Source organism: Stylophora pistillata, chromosome 2, assembly GCF_964205215.1.
Source record: "Stylophora pistillata chromosome 2, jaStyPist1.2, whole genome shotgun sequence".
In the NCBI taxonomy this organism is placed as follows: Eukaryota; Metazoa; Cnidaria; class Anthozoa; order Scleractinia; family Pocilloporidae; genus Stylophora; species Stylophora pistillata.
The window spans coordinates 40731104-40752120 of NC_142520.1; the positions used below are offsets into that span (position 1 = coordinate 40731104).

The following is a 21017-nucleotide window of genomic DNA, read 5'->3' on the forward strand; positions in this document are numbered from 1 at the left end:
ATGGAGCTGGTTTCCCTTACACTCCCTTATTGTTTTCCTTAACAGCTCTGCCTTTTTTGTTGTCTTCATACCTCACAAGGTACTAAAAAGCGTACTTTCTGTTTATTTAAATTTCTTTTTTCAATTTAGAGAGCGTTCAGGATAGCTTTACAAGTGACGAAATCCTTTCCCTGTGATACGTAATAAAAACGTCTGGACCTTTTCTAACAAAAGGTCTCAGTCGAGAATCCTCAGACAACGTGTGGCTGATGAAGATGGTAGAAGAAACGTTTTCCTATTTGAATATCAGCAAGATTAATTCAGTTGAGGTTAAAAAGGACGGTGAGTGTGGATTTGCCTGCCTTACCGCCCCTTTGTGTTTTTGTTACAACCTGGAGACAAGTGTCTCCAAAACAGGAACCTGTGCATATGAGCTGCTACCATCAGACAAATACAACAACTCGGACAAAGTTCTCATCACCCAGAGATTTCATCATATATTACAGGATCCAGGCGAGTGGTCTGGTGTTGAACATTAACAAAGTTTTACGTGCTGTTGGAGAAAATGCCCCAGGGGAAACATTTAATTAGACAGATGATTGAACTACCCCTCTGAATAAAGACTACTACTACTTCTACTCCACGTTCAGGGTTTCGCAACAGTCCTGTCCGATTTAATTGGAGCTAATGTCCCTTGGGGTATTTCTAGTGTCTTGGATGCTCTCCAAACCCCTCAAAGGCTTCATATCTCCATATACACGCAAACAACGTATGGAGAGATAATTTATCACATTTTCCTTGCGGTGGTTAATTTGAGTTTCGACAGCGGAACTGACTACCTCTTGGCTTCGCTTCAGAGGTTACAAAGTCACTACTTTTGCGTACACAATAAATACAAGACATGCTTACGGAATTCAATTTGATTACGCAAATTCACGACTGCAAAACATCCAACATAAGAAAACCTTTCAGAAAACAGAAGCACAGAAGACAGTTGCCACAGAATTGAATGTTACAAGTAGAAAAAAGTCTCCTATTTTTACTTAATTATCTTTCTTCATGCAGCTATGTAGCCTCATGTGTGATAGCTGCAGCTGAGTAAAGGCAAATTAATTTAATGGCGAAAGAATTCAATTTACATTTTTACGCAAAAATTGAAAAACAAAATGTCAAAGAAAAATGTGTATTCTGTTCTTCATGCGAAACAATAATTTTCACTCAACTAAGAAGAAGATACATATAAATGTTGTGCCGCGTAGCACTATGAACACAAATGGTGGAACAACGAATTAACTCAGAAGCGTAAATTGAAGTGCTAAGTGAAACCCATGAAAAAGCCCCGTTGCTCTGCCGACTAAGCTACGAGGGATAAACACAAATCGACCCCGACTTTCTCTGTTTGTGTTCAGAGTGCTATGCAGTACAGTTTAAGTTTAAGTTTAATTTGTTCGCCACAGGAATGGCAGGAGAAAGGAACAGAACTTTCGTTCCAATTGACACCTAACCCCTTTTTTTACCCACCCATCCCACCCCGGGGAGGACATCCATCACACAGTAATCTCGTGTGTGGGAAATTAACGTCTCCTACCCCAACCCTGCAGGAGAGGGGACCTTCATTTATCGTCCCTATCCGAGAAGACTAGATATTAATACAAAGGCAGCACTTTCTTCTCAGTTAATTTAAGACCCTGAGTGTTGGTCCGGCCGGATTTGAACTCACGACCTCCCGCACAACAGTCCGGCGCTCTACCAATTGAGCTAACCGGGAGGCGGTTAGAGATATCCAGCAACATCTATATATACCCTTAAGGCCCGTTTAAACGGTTTCAACATTTGACCAACATTAATTCGTTGATCAAAATTAAATTTGAACGGATGTTGGGCAAATGTTGGATGCGAAAACAAAGTTGTTCGGAGGTCTTTTTTAAAGACCTCACAAAGGCCTTACAAAGGAAAAGTTGAATCGATGTTGAATGAAAGTTCAAACCGATTTAACTTTGATTCAACACGCCTTCAAAAAGGCTTTCAACATGTTTTACGTTTTCAACAATGTTGGACGACCTGTTTAAATGTACCGAACATTTGTTTCAACAAAGTGCTGAATGCATGTTGAAGCAAATCTTGAAAAAATTTAAACAGGCCTTTACTTTCTCTTCGCCGCGATTCACCACCTTAATCGACCCCGACTTTAATTTCTTTGTCCGACCTCGTGGTTTAGTCAGCAGAGCAACGCTAGATCTAATCCGAAGGTAGTGGGTTCGACTGATTCCCACCGAGGTCATAAGAGTTTTCTCTTTACCTCGTGTGGTTCCCTAATACCCTTTACTAGGGCTAACGCTCAATGGACTTTCATAGGTTTCACTTAGCACTTTATTTCCACTTCAGAGTTAATTCTCTGTTCCACCATAAGAAGAAGATAGACTACTGAGATATCCAGCTCCTCCCAAAGCTATAACAAGGAGCTAAGTCTCTTTTTGAGGGTGATTTCCATCTTTCCTTGGGAACGTTTGCCTCACATAATTAATGTTTGATTTCTGTATTACATTAGTTCGTGACTGAGTTGCACTTGCATAATCAGGTGTATCGTACTTTCCCCAGCAAAGACCGGAGATGGGCATAGCTTTGAATAAATTCTAGCCTCATAGAAATACCTGATCAGACAAGCCCGAGTTTGCAATGAAAGCCTGGTTTATTAGTACACATAATCGACAAAATACAGTACATATACAACTATATACAACTGTCACTAGTTTATAGTTAGTGATCAGTGTTTTCTTTTGTTTCTTAGGCAAAGTTCATGTGTATTGTTGACTAACTGTTTTACTTCTGCTTCCATTTTAGACCCCTTGCCGGCAACAGAGGACCCTGTCATAACAATGCGACTTGCATACCGCAGTACAAGAAAAATAGCTATGTGTGCGTTTGCGAAAATAGATTTAAGGGGAAAGAATGCGAAACAAGTAAAAGATTCCTTTCCTTTCTAACCATTCTATCAGCGTTATATATCACTTCTTTAACTTCTTCTTAAGACTGATTTTTTTCAACTTGCCAATTCCTTAGATGAAATTTTGACCCTTGGGTTTAAATTGCGCGGGAAGTGTTCACACTAATGTCTCGTTACAACCTCTCGGTAGTCCATTGGAGGCTTTAAATCAACGAGAATAAAGGAATAATGTTAAAAATCACCCAACAATCCATAGTATGACTATATACGTTCCTGGTGTGTTGATAACACTTCTAATTTGTTTGTTTGTTTGTTTGTTTTTTACAGATATTAACAACTGCGAGAAAGATTCGTGTCTTAACGGTGGAACTTGCATCGATCAAGTCGACAACTTCGAATGCAGTTGTCCAAAGGACTTCTCTGGTAGACGGTGCGAAATTACGTCAGGTTCGTTATAAGGGGCCCTTTACCGGTAATGAGTGGTCATCTCGTACCTCATTTAAATTATTCAGCAAAGAAGGGCGGTAAATTTTTATTCTCGGAAATGTAATGAACGAACTGAAAACAGCGCGGTCCGAACGATGATCTCAAGCTAATTTATTTTCTCTCACGCTCCTTCTTTTTAATAAGTTCATAGCATAACTTATTAAAAACACGTTCATAGCAAGCACTCCTGATCTGAACTTCAGTCACTCAAATGCTTATACAGGTCAAGTGTCTCCATAATGTTCACTTTCAAATCTTACAAGAGCCGTGACGTTGTATTGTATTGCTCTTTCTGCAATCCTCTAGCTGAAGTTGTAATACAAAGAAAACAAGGTTATAATTATATTTGTCCAAAAATGCAACGAATTTTCTTATACCTAAACTAGGAATATTATATTATGTATGTAAATCAGACTTTTGAAATATAAACTATGAGGTTTTGCAGCGAGTGGCATGGTAACCCAAAAGGGCTATTAGTTTTACTCATATTCATGCTCTTGTTCCTTAGATTCTTGCGGAAGTTATGGCACGACTACCCATTCTTTCATATTTTCTCTGCGAAACAAAGAAGGGCTTCATCTATTTAAGAGCATGGTGTTCCAAAAAACGGTTGCAATTGCCAAGCGCCCAGGGCTTAGTCCTACATTCGGAAAAGACCATGACATTCGTATAACGGATAATGCCAACAGCAATGTTGATTCATTCACCTATTTTGCCATTGGTGGCTAATGTTTAGCAAAATAGCAAGCCATTTAGCAAAATATTCCCTCCACTTGTGGGTTGGTATTTATTTCTGACTGAATCATTCATATCGTGGGGCTACAAGTTGGGACTGATTTTGCTAGTGTCCAGGCTGACCGCGTCGTAACGAACTTTTGACTGCACAGGTTTTGACGGACGCGCATTCTAACTGCGTTGAAATGGCGATCAATTTGGGGTTTTCGCTGGGCTGAGTGCTCGACAACATAACTTTTGTGGGATTTGTTTTGATGAACTTGAAAGGAAACTATTTGGCTTTTGTGCTGCCAAGTTTCGATTCAAGGTGAAGCATTTAAGTGTGTTTTTCGAGCGATTTTAACGAGCATGCTTGAGACAGAAGTTTCCTACTTTACCTTTTACTTGGTAGTGCTAGGAAGTTGAGCTGAAACACAGCAAAACGGCCTCAAATCGCGACAAGAACAACACAGACTACTCTGTATGAAGGTAAGACTTTATTTCTTTTATTATTTCACACAACTTTATATTTATGGAGCTCAAAAGCAAGTCCAACTAAACTACTATACAAGCTCTATAATAGTCCACTGTGAAAGAGCCTGTGACAAAGCCTGGGCCGCCTGTGGAGAAAGCTTTCACCGAAACATTTTTATTTGTAAAGGTAACTTAAAAGGCTTCCGAGAAAACTTTGAAACATTTTTTGATAAGGAGCTATCATGATGTGACGCTTGTCAACTGAAGAGGAAAAAAGCGTACGCCTTTGAATAAACAACAGTACTGGCATGACAAACACGCACGAGTTAAATGAGTATGCGACGATCTTCTCGTAAAAAAAAACAAACAAACAAACAAAAAGAAAAAAAAAAGCACTCGTAGATCTCACGAAAAGTATTGCTTATTTCCAGGGACGATTAATCTTCGAAGATTTACCTCTGTTCCGTTTTTTAAATGTCACGGAAAGTCAAATTGTAAGTGAATGCAAATGTTTGCTTTGGAGTAGTCAGTCTGCTTGTCTGTTTTCTGTAATGGTGTGTGTACATCGGTTGTTCTTCCACCGAAAGGCTAAAGTCAGTGAGACTCTTTCCAGCTAGACACAAAAGAATTTAATGCGACTTTTATTCATCGAATTCCTTCGGTTGCTGTGGCGAAATTTATGGTAGAAATGTCCAAATTCAAGGGACTTGGAAAGAGTAGGCGAAAGTGTATTTATAGAACTCAAAACTTCGCTCAACGTTTTACAAACGAACGAATTGTGATGAAGAATTCAGAGACTGTCTTAACGATTGAGAGTAACATTAATTAATGTAATCGTTAACTGCAACTAACTCTCGTTTTAACTTTCTGAGTTACTTTTTGGGAAGGATTATTAAATATCAAATCGTTTTTAGGCCGCGTTTCAATCTTTTTGAAAACAAATTTAGTACCTCAAAATTTATTTCAAGATCAATTTTTGCCGAAAAACCAAAGTGATTTGAGAGCGAGTGAGAAGAAAGAATTAATATTATTTATCGCCAAAAGGTCGTGATCGAAGTCTTTGCTGAAAAACTCTGCCCAGCTTGCAAAATGAGATATATTTGTGAAAAACTGCAGCGAAGCTTGAAATGTTGTGCAAACTAACTCAAGCGAAACGGATACCGCCCGCCGTGAGCGGGCTGGATGGGGAGAATACTGCCCGCTCTCGGAACCAATCAGATTGCAGGACTCGTAGAATACCGCCCGCTCTCGAACTGAGAAAAAAATAAGTGCAAGTTATGCAATAGATTACATTGGCGGAGGTGCACGTGAAGTGATCGGTGATTTTAATGGACCTTTTGGGTCCCAATATTTTCTCAGTTTTGTGAATGAAAGGACACGTTTTTCATCGTGAGGTGTTTGGTGGTTGGGCTTTGTTAGTACACGAACAAGACCCTGTGGGAAACGAAAAAAAAAACAAAACAAAACAAAACGAAAAACAAAAAACTTTGGCTCCAATATTTTTTACGCTTTGCATTGATAATCCAACACCTTGCCTTCTACTCTTTGCTCGACTCTGAACCGATCCCCCGATATTGTTTTATTGAGACAACGGCATATGGTGTATGAAAAGATAAACGTGAAGCTAGGTACTGCAGGGACTTCCAATCAGTTAGGAGGAAAAATACAAACTCCAAACAAAATAAGAATGAGATGCAACATTTCGGCAATATTTATGCTACCATCTGACTGATTTTAAGAAGAAGCAAGCGAATACAAATTTCACACAGATAGTAATGTTTGGCTCGCCGTCTGTTCCAAAATCATTTTGTGACGTAGGACTCAAATATATAATATAGTTTACTACCGTATTGTTACATTTTCTATCTTCACATGAATCACTAGCATGGCATTCCATTTGCTACCTCGATATCACTTTCACTACCGAGATTTTACACTCTATCCCGATATTACATTATAGTATTGGAATTTTATTTTCTTAGCCTTAATATCGAATGTTATGCTCTGGAGCCGCAAGAATTGGACATTATGTCAATTTGAATGATAGCGGATAGCACAGATTCATTCAGTTTTCCACCCAAATCTCATTTTATTTAAACTAACTACACAATTTTATTTTTTGTTTTCTCTAGCTATGTTTTGTTTTGTTTCGGTGATTAACTTTATCGTGACTATCATCAAAGACAACTTCTGGATGTTTCACAAACATGTACTTAGCATCCTTTAGAACAAGCTTTCTTTTTCTTCATTTTAGAGAAGCATTAAGGGCTTAGAAGGAAATCGAGGTTGTGAAATATCTTATAAGTAGAAGTCATTGAAGCCAAGGTTTTTTTTTACGTTCACCCCTGATTTCTTTGTTCAAGTGAACAGAACGCAAATGTCGCTGACAGTCAGAGATCTCCTCGATCAGCGCTGAGGCCTTGTTGGCTGGAGGTTCTCAAAGGGGCTATGCTGGGCGGCTTTAAAAGTTACTGGTTTAAAAATGATTTAAATATTTTACTATAAGGTCTATTTTTGTTCACGACTAACGGTTAAAAGGGGACAATTTTTTACTATTTTTATACATTGTAGCCACCATCTATCTTCTCATTGGCAAAATGCCCACATTTCATTCTGGGAAACAGCCCAACCTACAGATTATTCACTAATCTGTACCTACAGATTAGTGAATAATCTGTAGGTTGCGTGCGCATTGTCTTTTTTCCGGTGGAGCAATGTCAAGTTCACGGACTGCGAAGTAAGAAAATAAACTGTGTTCGCTGCGATGATACGGTTGGCGTTATTTTCTTTAAAACAATGTAGAATAAAACAATTATTGCATTCGGTTTTGTGATATCCGGAATAATCAAGGTCTCGGTTAGTGTTATCAGCCTCAACCTTCGGCTTCGGCTGATAACACTTACCTCGACCTTGATTATTCCAGATATCACAAAAACCTCATCCATTAATTGTTTATTAACGGCAAATCATTTTGCTGTTTTACAACCAACGGTTAATCCCATTGAGACCCTCTTGGGCGGTGCCAGCACTTTTTCTGCGAAAATGCAAGTGAGGAAGAAGTTTTATGGCGTTTTCTCACCGACACCGAAGCGGCAAATCTTCAACTGCGAACGATGAATTAATGGAGGAGATCCATCCAAGAGAAGTTCGCTTCAAATTATTGTGGTTCGCCACATTCACAATATTCATTCCTATCGTGATAATTGGATGGGGATTACTGATGCTAGGAAATTGTCAGAAAGCTGTGAATAAACAGTTTTCGTCCTTATCTTAAGAAAGGTTTCTATTTCATCCTCTATATAAAGATCACTGCAAATATTCTTGCACTATTGTGCCAGTTTCCCAGCAGAACACTGGGGCCGATCAAGGCTGATGAGCGGTGACTTAATCACATGTTCTGATTCTCCATTCTGGATGTGAAAAGTTCATAAAAGCGTCCCTTTGCCTCTAGGGAGGGAGCAAGACACTTGATACTATCAGCATACTACGTTAGGAGTGCATCAATGTCATACTTCCTTTCTTTGTCATCTTCATCAACAACAAAAATGATTCGACTGGCTGCAAGTCTCTCGAACAGAGTGATACTTCCTGGGTAGTCAATACCATGAGCTTTGGCAGCTGTTGGCAAAGTGAAAGGTCCATGAAACAAGGAAATCACTACTGCAGACACCTTTAGTATCGAATAAAGTGACTAATATAATGTAACCAGGTGCTTCTTCTTCATAAGTTATAATCATTAATAGTGACAGAAAGTTTTGGCCGTTGGAGCAGACCATGATACAATAGCAATTGCGTAGTTTGTAAACTGATAATGTTCCAAGGAAGTCCCTAGAGCACCTGTCTTGTTAAGATCTTGATTATTGCTTAACGATTTAACAAAACCAACTGCACCTGCCTAGACTAATCCCTTGAAGTTATTTTATCAGAAAATGGCTTAATTGGTAAACGGGTCAAAGTAGAAATTAAAGTTTTTGAAAGTACGGGGCATATATATATGTAACTTTAAACAAGAGATGAATTAGATGTTACATTTTAGCAACTTAAATGCCCCCATCGCCGTTTGTTTCAAAATTACTCAGTTGGTGACATAAAGCTTAATTCCATGAGTTCCTGTTAAATCCTGATGGTTTATTTGCCATTATCTATCTTGATATCCTTTGTAGCTTATCATTCTATTTGCTTGCTAACTTGATGCAAGAGATTATAAATTCTCTTGCTTGATACCAATGCTATACTTCCGTGATGTTAGTGAAGTGAAGTGAAGTGAATGATTCCATACCTTAATAGCAGCATAGGCTGAATTGCTAAGGTCTACAGTGTTACTAAGGTTGAGATCGGACGTCAGCATTATCAGGCGCCTTTGACAGCCGCTTTAGTCCATGTAACGAACTCACCTTACTCACCTTTTCCCGCCACACATCCCACCCTAGGGGAGGACATCCACCACAAAGTAATCTCGTGCGTGGGAAATTAACGTCTCCTACCCCCAACCCTGCAGGAGACGGGACCTCCATTTATTCGTCCTTATCCGAGAAGACTAGAATATCTATCCATTTCCTTGATGTTACAGAAAGGTAGCAAATTCTCCTCAGTTATTTTAAGACCACGAGTATTGGTCCGGCCCGGGCTCGAACCCTCGACCTCCCGCACAACACAATCCGGCGCTCTAACCAATTGAGCTAACCAGGTTACCGTTAGTCTCTACCCTGATATCATTTGGATATATCAACAAAGTTGAAATGGTAACCATAACAAAAGCTGACGTTTCGAGCGTTAGCCCTTCGTCGGAGCGAATAGAGGAATTGTGTGTTGTGTGTGCTTTTAAAGGCAGAAAATGGAGCTACGTTATTGGTGGGAACATGGCAACGAGAAAAACATGAATAAATTAGTGGAATGAAAAGCGTTCGTTGATCCCTGTGGGATTTAGACTGCCGGTTTGAAAGATGAGCATTTGTTCAAGATTTTACGGCTTTCCGTGCTACCTAAGTGTAAGGAAAGACCGCAGATTGCCATATGTTGCTTAGAATGATTAGGTAAATTAAAAGTCTAGCGACTGGTTTCGATGTGTCCTAGTCATTCCTTTTCACGTCTCGAAGGTGTTCTCGGAATCGGTCACCTAGTCCTCTGCCTGTTTCGCCGATGTATATCTTTTTGCAATAAGTGCAAGTTAAGCAAAATATTAGATTGGCGGAGGTGCACATGAAGTGATCGGTGATCTTAATGGATCATTTAGGTCCCGATATTTTATCAGTGTTGTGAATGAAAGGACACGTCTTGCATCGTGCACGAGCGCATTTAAAAGTGCCTGGTTGGTCATTAGTCTGTAAAGAACTTCTGACCAAAAAATTGCCTATGTTTTTGTCGCGTTTGAGTGAAATGAGCGGAGGCTGCGAAAAGATAGTGCTTGTCTCTGGATCGTTTTGAAGTAATTTAAAGTTTTTAAGAATGATGGATTTAACTGAGTGGTTGTGAGGGTGAAACGTGAGAGTGAATGGAATGCGGTCGGAATCTTCCTTATGCGACGCTTGTAGTGCTGAATGTCGATCATTCACTGTCACGTTTCACCCAATATATGGCAATCTGCGGTCTTTCCTTACATTTAGGTAGCACGGAAAGCCGTAAACATCTTGAACAAAAGCTCATCTTTCAAACTGGCAGTCTAAATCCCACAGGGATCAACGAACGCTTTTCATTCCACTAATTTATTCATGATTTTCTCGTTGCCATGTTCCCACCAATAACGTAGCTCCATTTTCTGCCTTTAATAGCACACAAACCCACAATTCCTCTATTCGCTCCGATGAAGGGCTAACGCTCGAAACGTCAGCTTTTGTAGTCGTTACGGTGGCCAATTTACCATTTCAACTTTGTTGATATATCCAAATTATTTCGTTACTCCCACCGACGCAGCCCCAAACAGTTTCTTTCGAAACTATCAGCCTCTACCCTGATATCATTTACCACCATGATGTTACATGTTTCACATTCTACCTTTATTACCACTTCGCCACTGAAACTCATTTTCTACAGCCACTTTTCTAACTGTATAACAATTGGAAAGAACAAAGGTATCACATAAATTTAATTTTCCTATCTCAATCTTATTTGATATAAATTTCACACAGTAATTTCTTTTCTCCTCTTTTTTTTTTAATTTTTACTTTCCTTCTTCTTCGAGCCTTTGTTTTGTTTGGTGATGTTTTGTTTCGGTTTGTGTTATCTTCTTCAAATTTCGAAATGTTGAAATAAACAAGTCTGTTACAAAAAATGTACTTGACATCCTTAAAAAAAAGCTTTCTTTCTTTCCATTTCACAGCCGCCAAAAGGGCCGGAAAGGGAATGCTGTAAAATATTTACCCACAGCGTAAAAGTTATTTAACAGTGTTTTTTCATTTCAAACTGGGCCTTTTGTTCATGTGGGCAACGCAGTCCAACTGTCACTCATGATAAGAGCCAAAGACCTCGCTAAATCAGCACTGAGCTCTCGGTTTTCCAACATTTTTTTTTTCTTTCCCCTGCTATGAAAATAAATCAGTGCCAACAAACAAGAATTGTCAGGGTGTTTTCACTGACACTTACGAGACAATTCGTCGAGAACGAAAGATAATTTCTGAAGATACATCATAACAGAAGTTTATTTCTAAATGTTTTCATTCGAATAAGGTGTTACGCCGCATTTGCGGTGCATATCAGGATAAATGGCGAGGGACTCTTATTATTGGTAATGGAAACTTGCCAGCGCGCAGTGAAAAAAACGATAACATTTTTAGTTTATTCTTCATCTTGTCAAATTATTTAAAGAATGGATTTTGTCATTTTCTCGTTGCGAAAATAACGGAAATGGATTAGAGTAAAGGCAGAAACTGCCTTTACTTTAATCCATTTTTAATTTAATAATCCACTTTAATTTAATATGGATAAAATAGTTAAAATCAGCCGTGCGAGTTGCCTGAAACAACAAAAGATCCTCTTTACACTTCATACTATTTTACAACTGAATGTCATCAAATTAACAAATAGAGACCATTTCGTCTTGCATCTGTTTAGCTATAAATGATGGACGAGGTCAAAATGCAGTAAGAACAAAACAGAGGCACACGAGATACAGCCTAGCTAGACTATAATTATTTTAGTATTTGCAAAGCATATCCTTAATTTATCCCTCAGTAAGTTGAATTGTAGTTACAAGTAGAACTCTACATTCGCTGGGCGCAGATAAGTAGAAGCTTTCGCGATGAGCTATAGAACGGTAAATAAAAAGTGCTGAGACTAACAGATAACTGTTATAGTTCTATTGAAAGTAACACAGTAGGATATAAAGAGTCTTTGTGGGGTGGTTTTCATGGCCAATGAAATCCCAGTCTCGTAAATCGTTTTTGATGGCAGCGGTGTTGACGAAAAGGTATTTCAACCAAGATAAAACACCTCCCAGTCATCAGGTGAGAAGTAAAGAGAACCTGCCAAGATTGTGGTTAGATCTTGTACTCCTTTTGGTGTCTCGTAGTAGCCATCAGATGCAAAATCAGCATATGAATTGTTGTTGCTGTTGGCATTATTCGATATATAAATGTCCCAGCCATTTCCGAATGTTGGACCGTAATTATAACGGCTGCAAATGGCATGTTGCGACAACAGCACCATGCTCTTAAATGGACGAAGCTCCTCCTTGTTCCGTAGGGAAAATATAAACGCATTGGAAGTGGTGGCAGGACCACTTACAGAGTCTGAAGAACAAAAGCGTGCACATTATTGCGACGTTTTTACGATTTGAAAATACATGTGTAGACCTATTAATTTAATAGACAAATGACAAATGGTAAATCTTAATTTCGGAATAAAATGACAAGTAAAACTGGAAAAAAAATGGTTATCAGCGTTTTTCCACAAGCGGAAGGAAAAGAAGAAAACTTTTATTAATCTGTGAAATTCAAGACAGAATTGAGATCTATCCGCCTGCGATTTCTTTTGTTTTCGATTTCAATTCCATTCATTTTGTAACGAATAATGATAAAAAAAAATTCATTATTTGTGTGCATTGATCGATCGATTGATAAATTCAACTGATATGAAAAATTTTCACATGACCCGCTTAGCCACACGCTGACTCTGTTCTTGAAAAAAATTTAAACAAACAAAAAGAACATGCGGCCCTTAAGCAACAGGGTCCGAACGTCGTGACTTCCAGCCAAATGTTTTCCCATCCAGCCCTCCTTCTCAGTTAACTTACTAGAGGATTTCTATATTGCTGATTCTAGCATTATGCAAGATTCGTGTCACATGAGAACCGAGTGATCTCATCGTAGTCTCTGTGTCTCAGTTGAACAGCACTGGAGTGCGTAGTCCGAAGGTCTCACGATAGATTCTTCTTGGGAATTCTTAATTTTCTCTTTTTTCCAAGCTCGTGACAGGACACTTTTCTGAGTCATCATGCTCATAATCAAGTACACATTTAAAAAGGTATTTAAGTTTTGAAATGATGCAAAGCCAGCTTTTTTAATTGTTGAAAAAAGTTCTACCTTCTCCTCTTGTCAATGTTGTTAATGGGAAAGCCTCGAAAATAAGTTAGATGAAAGTTATATTTACCCCAAGGTATATCAGTGTATCCTCCAAACACGTACTGGTCATTTTTGATGATGGTCACGGTGTGATTTAAATGGTCGCATCTGCTGTGGAAGCTTGCTACAGCCCAGCCGTGCGTGGAGGCACGGTAGCATAGCAGCCATCGTGAAGTGTTTCCCACAGCAGGCTCCAGAAAATATGATAGGTTGCCGAGGAAGTTTGCGCTGCCCGCCAATAATGAAATACCTGTGAAGAATAGCAACGATGTCACATTGTGAAGATTATGAACGGTCATCCGCACACAAATAGAGTTTTCGGCCATGATGATCGGGGTGAAGATTGCAATTTTACTTATCCCGAAAGGTTATGAAAGCTATCAGACAAACCAAAGCAAAGACAATTTAACGGTTATAATAATAATTAATGATCATTTTAAAATTTCCATTCTCTGAAAACATAATTATATGGTACTATTCTCTCGAGCTGATTAAAAACGCGTCACAAGAATGATAGAAAACAGAGACGAAACATAATAGTTTGGATATATCAACAAAGTTGAAATGGTAAATTGGCCACCGTAATGATTACAAAAGCTGACGTTTCGAGCGTTAGCCCTTCGTCGGAGCGAATAGAGGAATTGTGGGTTGTGTGTGCTTTTAAAGGCAGAAAATGGAGCTACGTTATTGGTGGGAGCATGGCAACGAGAAAAACATGAATAAATTAGTGGAATGAAAAATTGAACCGACAGACGTTAGCAAAACCAGCAAATGTCCTGATTTAACTGTTCGACTGACTGACAATATGTTAAGGATAAGTCAGAAAGTTGGATCAATCTAAGTTTTGGGTAAAGTATAATGAAGCGATAATTCTTTTGAAAGCGTCCCACCTCCTGCTGGCACAAAATCGCTCCCACTGTTTCACAGCGTTATAACCCCAACCCCCCCCCTACACATACACACACACACACACACACACACACACACACACACACACACACACACACACACCTCTAGCTATCTTTTAAATAGTTGCGTAAACTTTACCTGATACATTTTCACAGCGAGGACCAGCAAATCCAAATAGACAGCGGCAGTCAAAGCCACTGACTTGATCAATGCAAGTTCCTTTATTCAGACATGGATCATTCCTGCAGTCATCAATATCTTTATAAAAGGCATAAAAAAATTGACAAGTTACAAAATGACTTTTGTGCGGCTCGCGTCCTAGAAAATTCCTTCTTGTTATTAGCATTGCGGTAAGAGTTACGTAGCCCACGACACTGCAGAGAGTCTCTGAGTGGTCTAAAACGAGAAAAAAAAGTCTGTGAGGACGCCTTTGCTTCTGAGTGCTGTGCGTACGCCAACAAACGCATCATTTTGTTTTGTTGGAAGTGAAGGTCCTGTTATCTTGGAAAGGATCAGTGAAATGTTGAAGCTCATAGGCAAACGTGGTTTTCAGTCGTTAAGTAGCGTTGGACATCTGTCCAAAGCTTTTCGAAAACTACTGATAAAAGACAAGATTAAATCTATCGACACATTCAAAAAGCTGTCTTCTCTTATTTCTACCCGGTTAATTTCGCGTCAAAAATAATTTTGCCTGAAACTCTGTCAACTAAAAGACTTTACTTAGGAAAAAACTCAGTTAGACTTGGGATGACTCGAAATAATTTTCTGACTGCATTAGGAGCCATCATTATTTCCCCACTCCGTAGGGACTGTCGGAACGTCTCGCGAACTGAAAAATTGGCATATTTTGTAACGTTGTAAAATATTTTATTCGCATAGTTAAGCCACGAAATTTATATTAGTTTTCTTAAAAACCCTTCTTGCTTGCCAAGAAAGTTATAATTTCCCTCTCAATACATCTGAAAAGGCGATTTTTAACATATTCTGTCCCTCTTTAGCTATAAATCGCCACCGGCCGATGGCCGTAAATAGCCTTGCTTTGGACGTTAAGTTTTGGGATTTGGGACCTGATTGACAACTCTTCCCTACACAGCCGTTAAGTTTATACCTTTATAGGAAAATACATGCTAAAACCCCTGTACGTTTTCGACTTTTCAAAAGTTATGAGCGTTTGAATCAGCACATGTACGAGCACTTGCGATTTTTTCGCCTACGCCAAAATCGAACTCTTAGAGCAGATCTCGTCATAAATACAACTCACCTTCAACGCATCTTGGGTTTATGTTAAGTTTCAGACATTCCTCTCTCCTCAAAGGGGTGAACTTAAAACTCCAGTAAGTAACTCCAGACTTAAGTGGCATCTGTCGACACTCTTCTCTAACTCGTTGTTGCAAACTAAACTCGTAACTAAAAACCATATTTCGCGTTTAATGTCCTGCCGAAACTTTAGATTACAGCTGCATTTTCTTCAAGAATCAGGCATTGAAGTCGAAGTTTGAGGGCTAAAATTTGGAATTTGCAGCTGAACGATCGTCCTACCGTGCACGGCAGTGATGCTACTTTCACAGAGGTCCGCATTAACCATTGCAAATGTTTGTACATGTGCTGATTTAAACGCTCATAACTTTTGAAAAGACGAACACGTACAGGGGTTTTTGTATATGTTTACTCATCAAGGTCTAAAATTAACAGTTAAAAAGGAGAGAATGGTCAATCAGGTCGCAAATCCCAAGACTTAATGTTTAAATCGAGGCTATTTACGGCCATCAGCCGATGGCGATTTATAGGGGTCAGAATATGTTAAAATTCGCCTTTTCAGATATATCGAGAGGGCAAATTCTAACTTTCTTGGAAAAAAACAAAGGTTTTTAAGCAATCTAATATAAATTTCTTGGCTTAGCTTTGGGAATCAAAAATTTTACAATGTTACAAAATATGCCTATTTTTCAATTCTCGTGACGTTGCGACGGTCTACAGACAGGGGAAATAATGATGGCCTTAATGCAGTCAGAAAATTATTTCGAATCAAATCAAATGTAGTTTAGTTATTTCCTGAGTAGAGTCTTTCCAGTTGACAGAGTTTCAGTCAAAATTATTTTTGACGCGAAATTAAATTGACCGGGTGGAAATAAGAGAGGCAGCCTCTTAGTATCTTGTTGTCGAAATATTCGCACCTCTCTGGAGGCCACAATTGAAAACAGCAAGCCTTAACAAGATCTTCTTTTCTGTTGTTCCGTATGCATGTCTAAGACTTTGAGATGCATGTACAAAACAATTGTAACTGGACACTGATTCCTCTCTGGTAAACTTACTTGTTTGGCAATCTTTCCCCGTAAATCCGAGGGCGCAGACACATACATAACTTTTAGTATCGTACTGAGGCAGACATGTCCCACCGTTTTGGCAAGGTCCACTGATGCATGGGGACTAAGAAGGAAACAGTGGAAAACAAAGAGTGAGAAACAGATCAAAGACCAGGCCTCTTAACTAATGACTTAGCTAAGTTAATAAAGGTAACCACAGACCATGCCAAGCTAATGTAAAATAGATATCAAGCAGAACTTCAAACTCAACCGATGTGGTTTAAAAAATATTACTGAATGGTGGGTCACCCATTAAAAAAAGAACCACTCGCAAGGACTTCACCCATTAAAAAAAGAACCAATCGGTAGCTTTTATGCAGAGTTACCCTTCAATCGAAGATCCAGCCTTTGTACTTCTTAGAATATCAAAGGCGGAAGAAATAGACTGTAATGCCCTATACCTGCCGTCACTGATTAAACTGTCAGCAACCACGTTTTATTAAACAGAAATTAGCTAGTTTCGCAGTAGTTTTCGTCCCTTTCTAATTTTTTATAACTTCTGTTTAAAATAGTTTATTTCCTGTGTAAATAAGCAGAAGAACTGACAGATGTTAAATACAAAGTAAGTATGTCCTCAAAAAAACGCTTGCGTATACGCAAACAAACACACGCACACAACAAAGTAGTTGCTTCATTAAATATTTCAAGTATTTTCACCGTACAGGAAGTTTATCAGGGACGGAAAAGAAATATAACGCATCATTGAAATTTTGTCTTTTTCGAGTTCCCCATAAAGTACAACGCTTAGCTGCATCGTATTTTCTAGGTAACAAAGTTGGACAATAGTCCCACAGAAATGCTTAGAAAAATACCTTATTTAGATAAACAAAGACGAGATATGCATTGAGTTGAGAGTCTGAATAATAAATTGTTTTTGGCGACTTTTTATTTTTTTTTGGTGTTTGTTTTTTCTTTGCTCGATGTTTCATTCTAATTTTTTACTATTTAGGAGTGAATGTATTCTTCTGCCAAATCATCGTATTCCCAACAAAAGCCGAATCATGGAATTATTAGTTAAGCGTTTAGATGGATAAGATATCGAAAATTAATTAACCATGTAAAGCGTTGAGGATGATATGATATACAAATTATTTTACCACGTAAGTCGCTAATTAAGCAGCAAGCAAACTTATGATCTCAGTTTAGCCATATTTCGTCTCAATTAATTCGGAATTCTATCGCAGGAAACTTGTCAAATTGCCAACCATAACATTCTGTAAATGTTATAACTAAATTTCTGGTGATATATGATAATATATGAGACAGCAATGAGATAAGGTCCTAACAGTTTTAAGCTCTATTTTTATATACCATTTTGACAAATTTTTAATTCTTTTCCTCTTTTTTTACTTTTTTCTTTTTCTCTTCTTTTACTAGCCGGCCTCGACTAGCACTGCTATCTACGTAGCCAGGGGAATAAGATTTTTTATCGTCAAATGAGAAATAAAATATATTGTAAGATCGTATTTCCATCTTTATAAGCAGAAGAACTAACCGGTGTTGACGGTATCAGAATCCTGTCCAATAAAGTGCAAAAAAAGGTTGAGTTTTCTTCCTTCAATAAATATATAAACTTATTTCAATGGAAAAGAAATGTAAGATATAATTTTAAGCGTGTATGGTTTCGCAATACAGCATGGTTTCGACAACAACTTTTCGACTTCATTAAGCAAATATTTTCCCTTGGGGAATTTCTCCTACATCACGAACAATTATGAATAATATTGAACCAGATGACTTACCCAAATACTGTAATGATGAAATCGACATCCGTCTTTTTTGATAAATTTATCCGAATTGTTGTACATGTCTGATGGAAGTAACTCACACAGGCGTGTACCTTTCACGGAGATACTTGCCTCCAAGTTGTATGAAAAGCACTTTGGGTTGTTTGCACAGGCAAACCCACATTCATCGCCGTCTTCAACTTGCAATGAACTGATGCTGTCGATCTTTAAGTAAGAAAAAGTTTCTTTTACCATCATCATCAACAACGCGTCTTCTGAGGAACCTCGATTGAGACCTAGGAAAGAAAAGGTTAAGGACGATTTTAGGAACTTCCGTTGACCTAGCTCTGCTAAACGCTATTGTCATCGCAAATTACGAAATTATCGCAGAAAATAAGCTTTGCAGTACCCTGCAAAGTATGAAGATAACCAAAAAGGCAAACCAGTAAAGGCAAACATTTTCCAAGTCTCAGTTGACCGCCGAGTTCCATATCTTCTTTCTCCGCGATGTTGAATTGTTAACTTATATACACGGTATGACAGCGCTAACCGAATGGCTGAATTAAAGCTATAATATTTCCTAATGAGGAAATTTAAGAAGATTGATTGAAAATATTTGTTGCTATTTGAATAGAAGGAAATGCAATTAGATGACGCGAGTACTGTTTCTAGGTTATTGTCGTTCGAAGTAAGTTAATTGAGCACCTGTCTCCATGAGACCAAAAAGCATATATTATCTTTGGTAAGCGGTTTAACAAAGCTAACTGCACCTGCATAATCCAGTAACCCAACATTATTTCATATAGCTTCGCAAAAAAAATTCGTAAAAGATGTTGTATGTTGAAATACTGCATACGTGTTTATGGGGTAAAACAAGAGAAGCATCAGTTGTCATTGCGCTGCCTGATTAAACCGCTTTTTTCGACATCCTTTTTCGTACCTTCAGCTGTTTCGAATAATAGCAGAACTAGGGTAGGCCTCCTAAAGAGTGATCCGACTAATAATTAAACTGAGTGATAATGCTAATGATTGTTTATTGTTATCCCTTCCTCAACATTCAGTGCTGAATACAAATAATGTTATGTTTGATAAAATCTTTGGCCCCTACTTAATTTGATTCTAGTACTCTTAGTAGATCACTAGCTAGATCCTTCTTATCAGCTTATATTAATTTTATAATAAATGATAATAAATTACACTTTTGCTTAGAAACGAAATTAGCGCGGGGCGCTTATCATCGCTAAGAATCTGTAATTATTGCTATCATCTTTATAGATAAAACGTCCGCATTTTTTTTCCATTGATATTGTTATCACTATTTCTGTTACTATTATTGCTATCATTAGTAATGATAATAGGACTGAGTGGAGTCCAATTCGGTCTCTAATCATACTCGTGATAACAAAATCGTACAACCGCTGCGCGATCGTCCGATTTGTATATCACGAGTATGATCACAAAACCGAATTGGACGATATGAAGTCTTATTACCAATTAATCATAAAAAAAAAAAAAAAACAATTTCCAAGAACAGAAGAATAGCCAAGTAGTGAAAGAAGGGGGAAATTTGCATTAATAAAAACAACTAGCCTGAAATCATGACTTCATTACTAGCTTTACTTTGCTCTCGAATAAGTTGACTGCCTTGAGCAGTGCTAGTCAGAGAGAAGACTGCAAGTAGTATTACACTAAGGCGCCAGTTTCCTGGCAGAAAATTGGGGTTGATCTAGCTATAGGTTGATGAAGGGTGCCTTGACTGTATCTCATCTTCAACGGATTTTCCTGTCAATTTGTGGAACAGGTTAGTTACGTCTAAAGCAACAAAAACAAATAGAAGTGACCATCATTGTGAAATCAGAGATAATTTATTATGGATGAAATAGGTAATATCAGCTGTGCGAGTTGCCTAAAACAACAGAAGATCTTCTTCAGACTTTGTACTATTTTACAATTGAATGCGTTCAAATTAACAAACAGATTCCATTTTGTCTTGCATCTGTTTAGTTATAAATCACAGATGACGTCAAAATGTGGCAGGAACAAAAAAGAAGCACACGAGATGCAGCCTAGCCAAGCTATAACTATTCTAGTATTTGCAAAGCATATTCTTAATTTATCCCTCAGCAAGTTGAATTGTAGTTACTAGTAGTACTCTAAATTTCTCGGTGCAGATAAGTAGAAGCATTCTCGATGATCTAATAGGACAGTAAATAAAAAGCGCCGAGACTAACAGACAACTGCTCTAGCTCTATTGAAAGTAACACGCGGTAGGATGCAAAGAGTCTTTCTGGAGTAGTTCTCATGGCCAATTGGATCAAATTCCAGTGAATCGTTTTCGATGGCAGTGGTGTTGATGAAAAGGTATTTTAACTAAGATAAAATACCTCCCAGTCATCAGACGAGAAGTTTTGTGTCCCACTCAAGATTGTATTTAGATTTTGTCACCTATTGGTGACTCGTAGAAGCGATCAGTGGCAAAATCAGCATATGAATTGCTGTTGCTGTTGGCATTATCCGGTATGTAAGTGTCCCAGCCATTTCCGAATGTTGGACTTTAATCAAAATAGCTATCAGTGGCATATTCCGGCCGCAGCACCATGCTCTTAAATGGATAAAGCTCCTCTTTGTTCCGTAAAGAAAATATAAACGCATTGGAAGTGATGGCAGGACCATTTGTAGAGCCTAAAGAAAAAGAACGTGCACATTATCGAGACGTCTTTTTGATTTGAAATGCAGCATGTGTAAATCCACAAATAGAATACGATAAATGGTGAATCCAGCCCTCCTTCTCAGTTAACTCACACTGAAGAGAATTTCTATATTGCTGATTCTAGCATTATGCGGGATTTGTGTCACATGCGAACCG

General features: G+C 38.3%; 1 protein-coding gene and 1 pseudogene across 1 annotated transcript; one reads left to right on the forward strand and one right to left on the reverse strand.

Moving 5' to 3' along the window:
- LOC148739503 (uncharacterized) overlaps positions 1-21017 on the forward strand; it is a 52702-nt pseudogene continuing 31685 nt past the window's right edge.
- LOC111333880 (uncharacterized) lies at positions 11217-18695 on the reverse strand. The gene is made up of 6 exons (XM_022939514.2): positions 18561-18695; positions 18167-18447; positions 16374-16488; positions 14200-14319; positions 13181-13402; positions 11217-12321 (listed from the first exon to the last, which is right to left on the reverse strand). The coding sequence occupies exons 1-6, from the start codon at positions 18640-18642 to the stop codon at positions 12005-12007; spliced, it is 1137 nt and encodes a 378-aa protein (XP_022795249.2). The 5' UTR covers positions 18643-18695; the 3' UTR covers positions 11217-12004.

Coding starts and splice junctions, on each gene's coding strand:
- LOC111333880 (XM_022939514.2), bottom strand. CDS start 18,642: ATGGAACTCGGCGGTCAACTGAGACTTGGAAAATGTTTGCCTTTACTG. Junction 14,320..16,373: donor GGGGAAAGATTGCCAAACAA/GTAAGTTTACCA, acceptor CCTTTTATAAAG/ATATTGATGACTGCAGGAAT. Junction 13,403..14,199: donor TCGCTGTGAAAATGTATCAG/GTAAAGTTTACG, acceptor TATTCTTCACAG/GTATTTCATTATTGGCGGGC.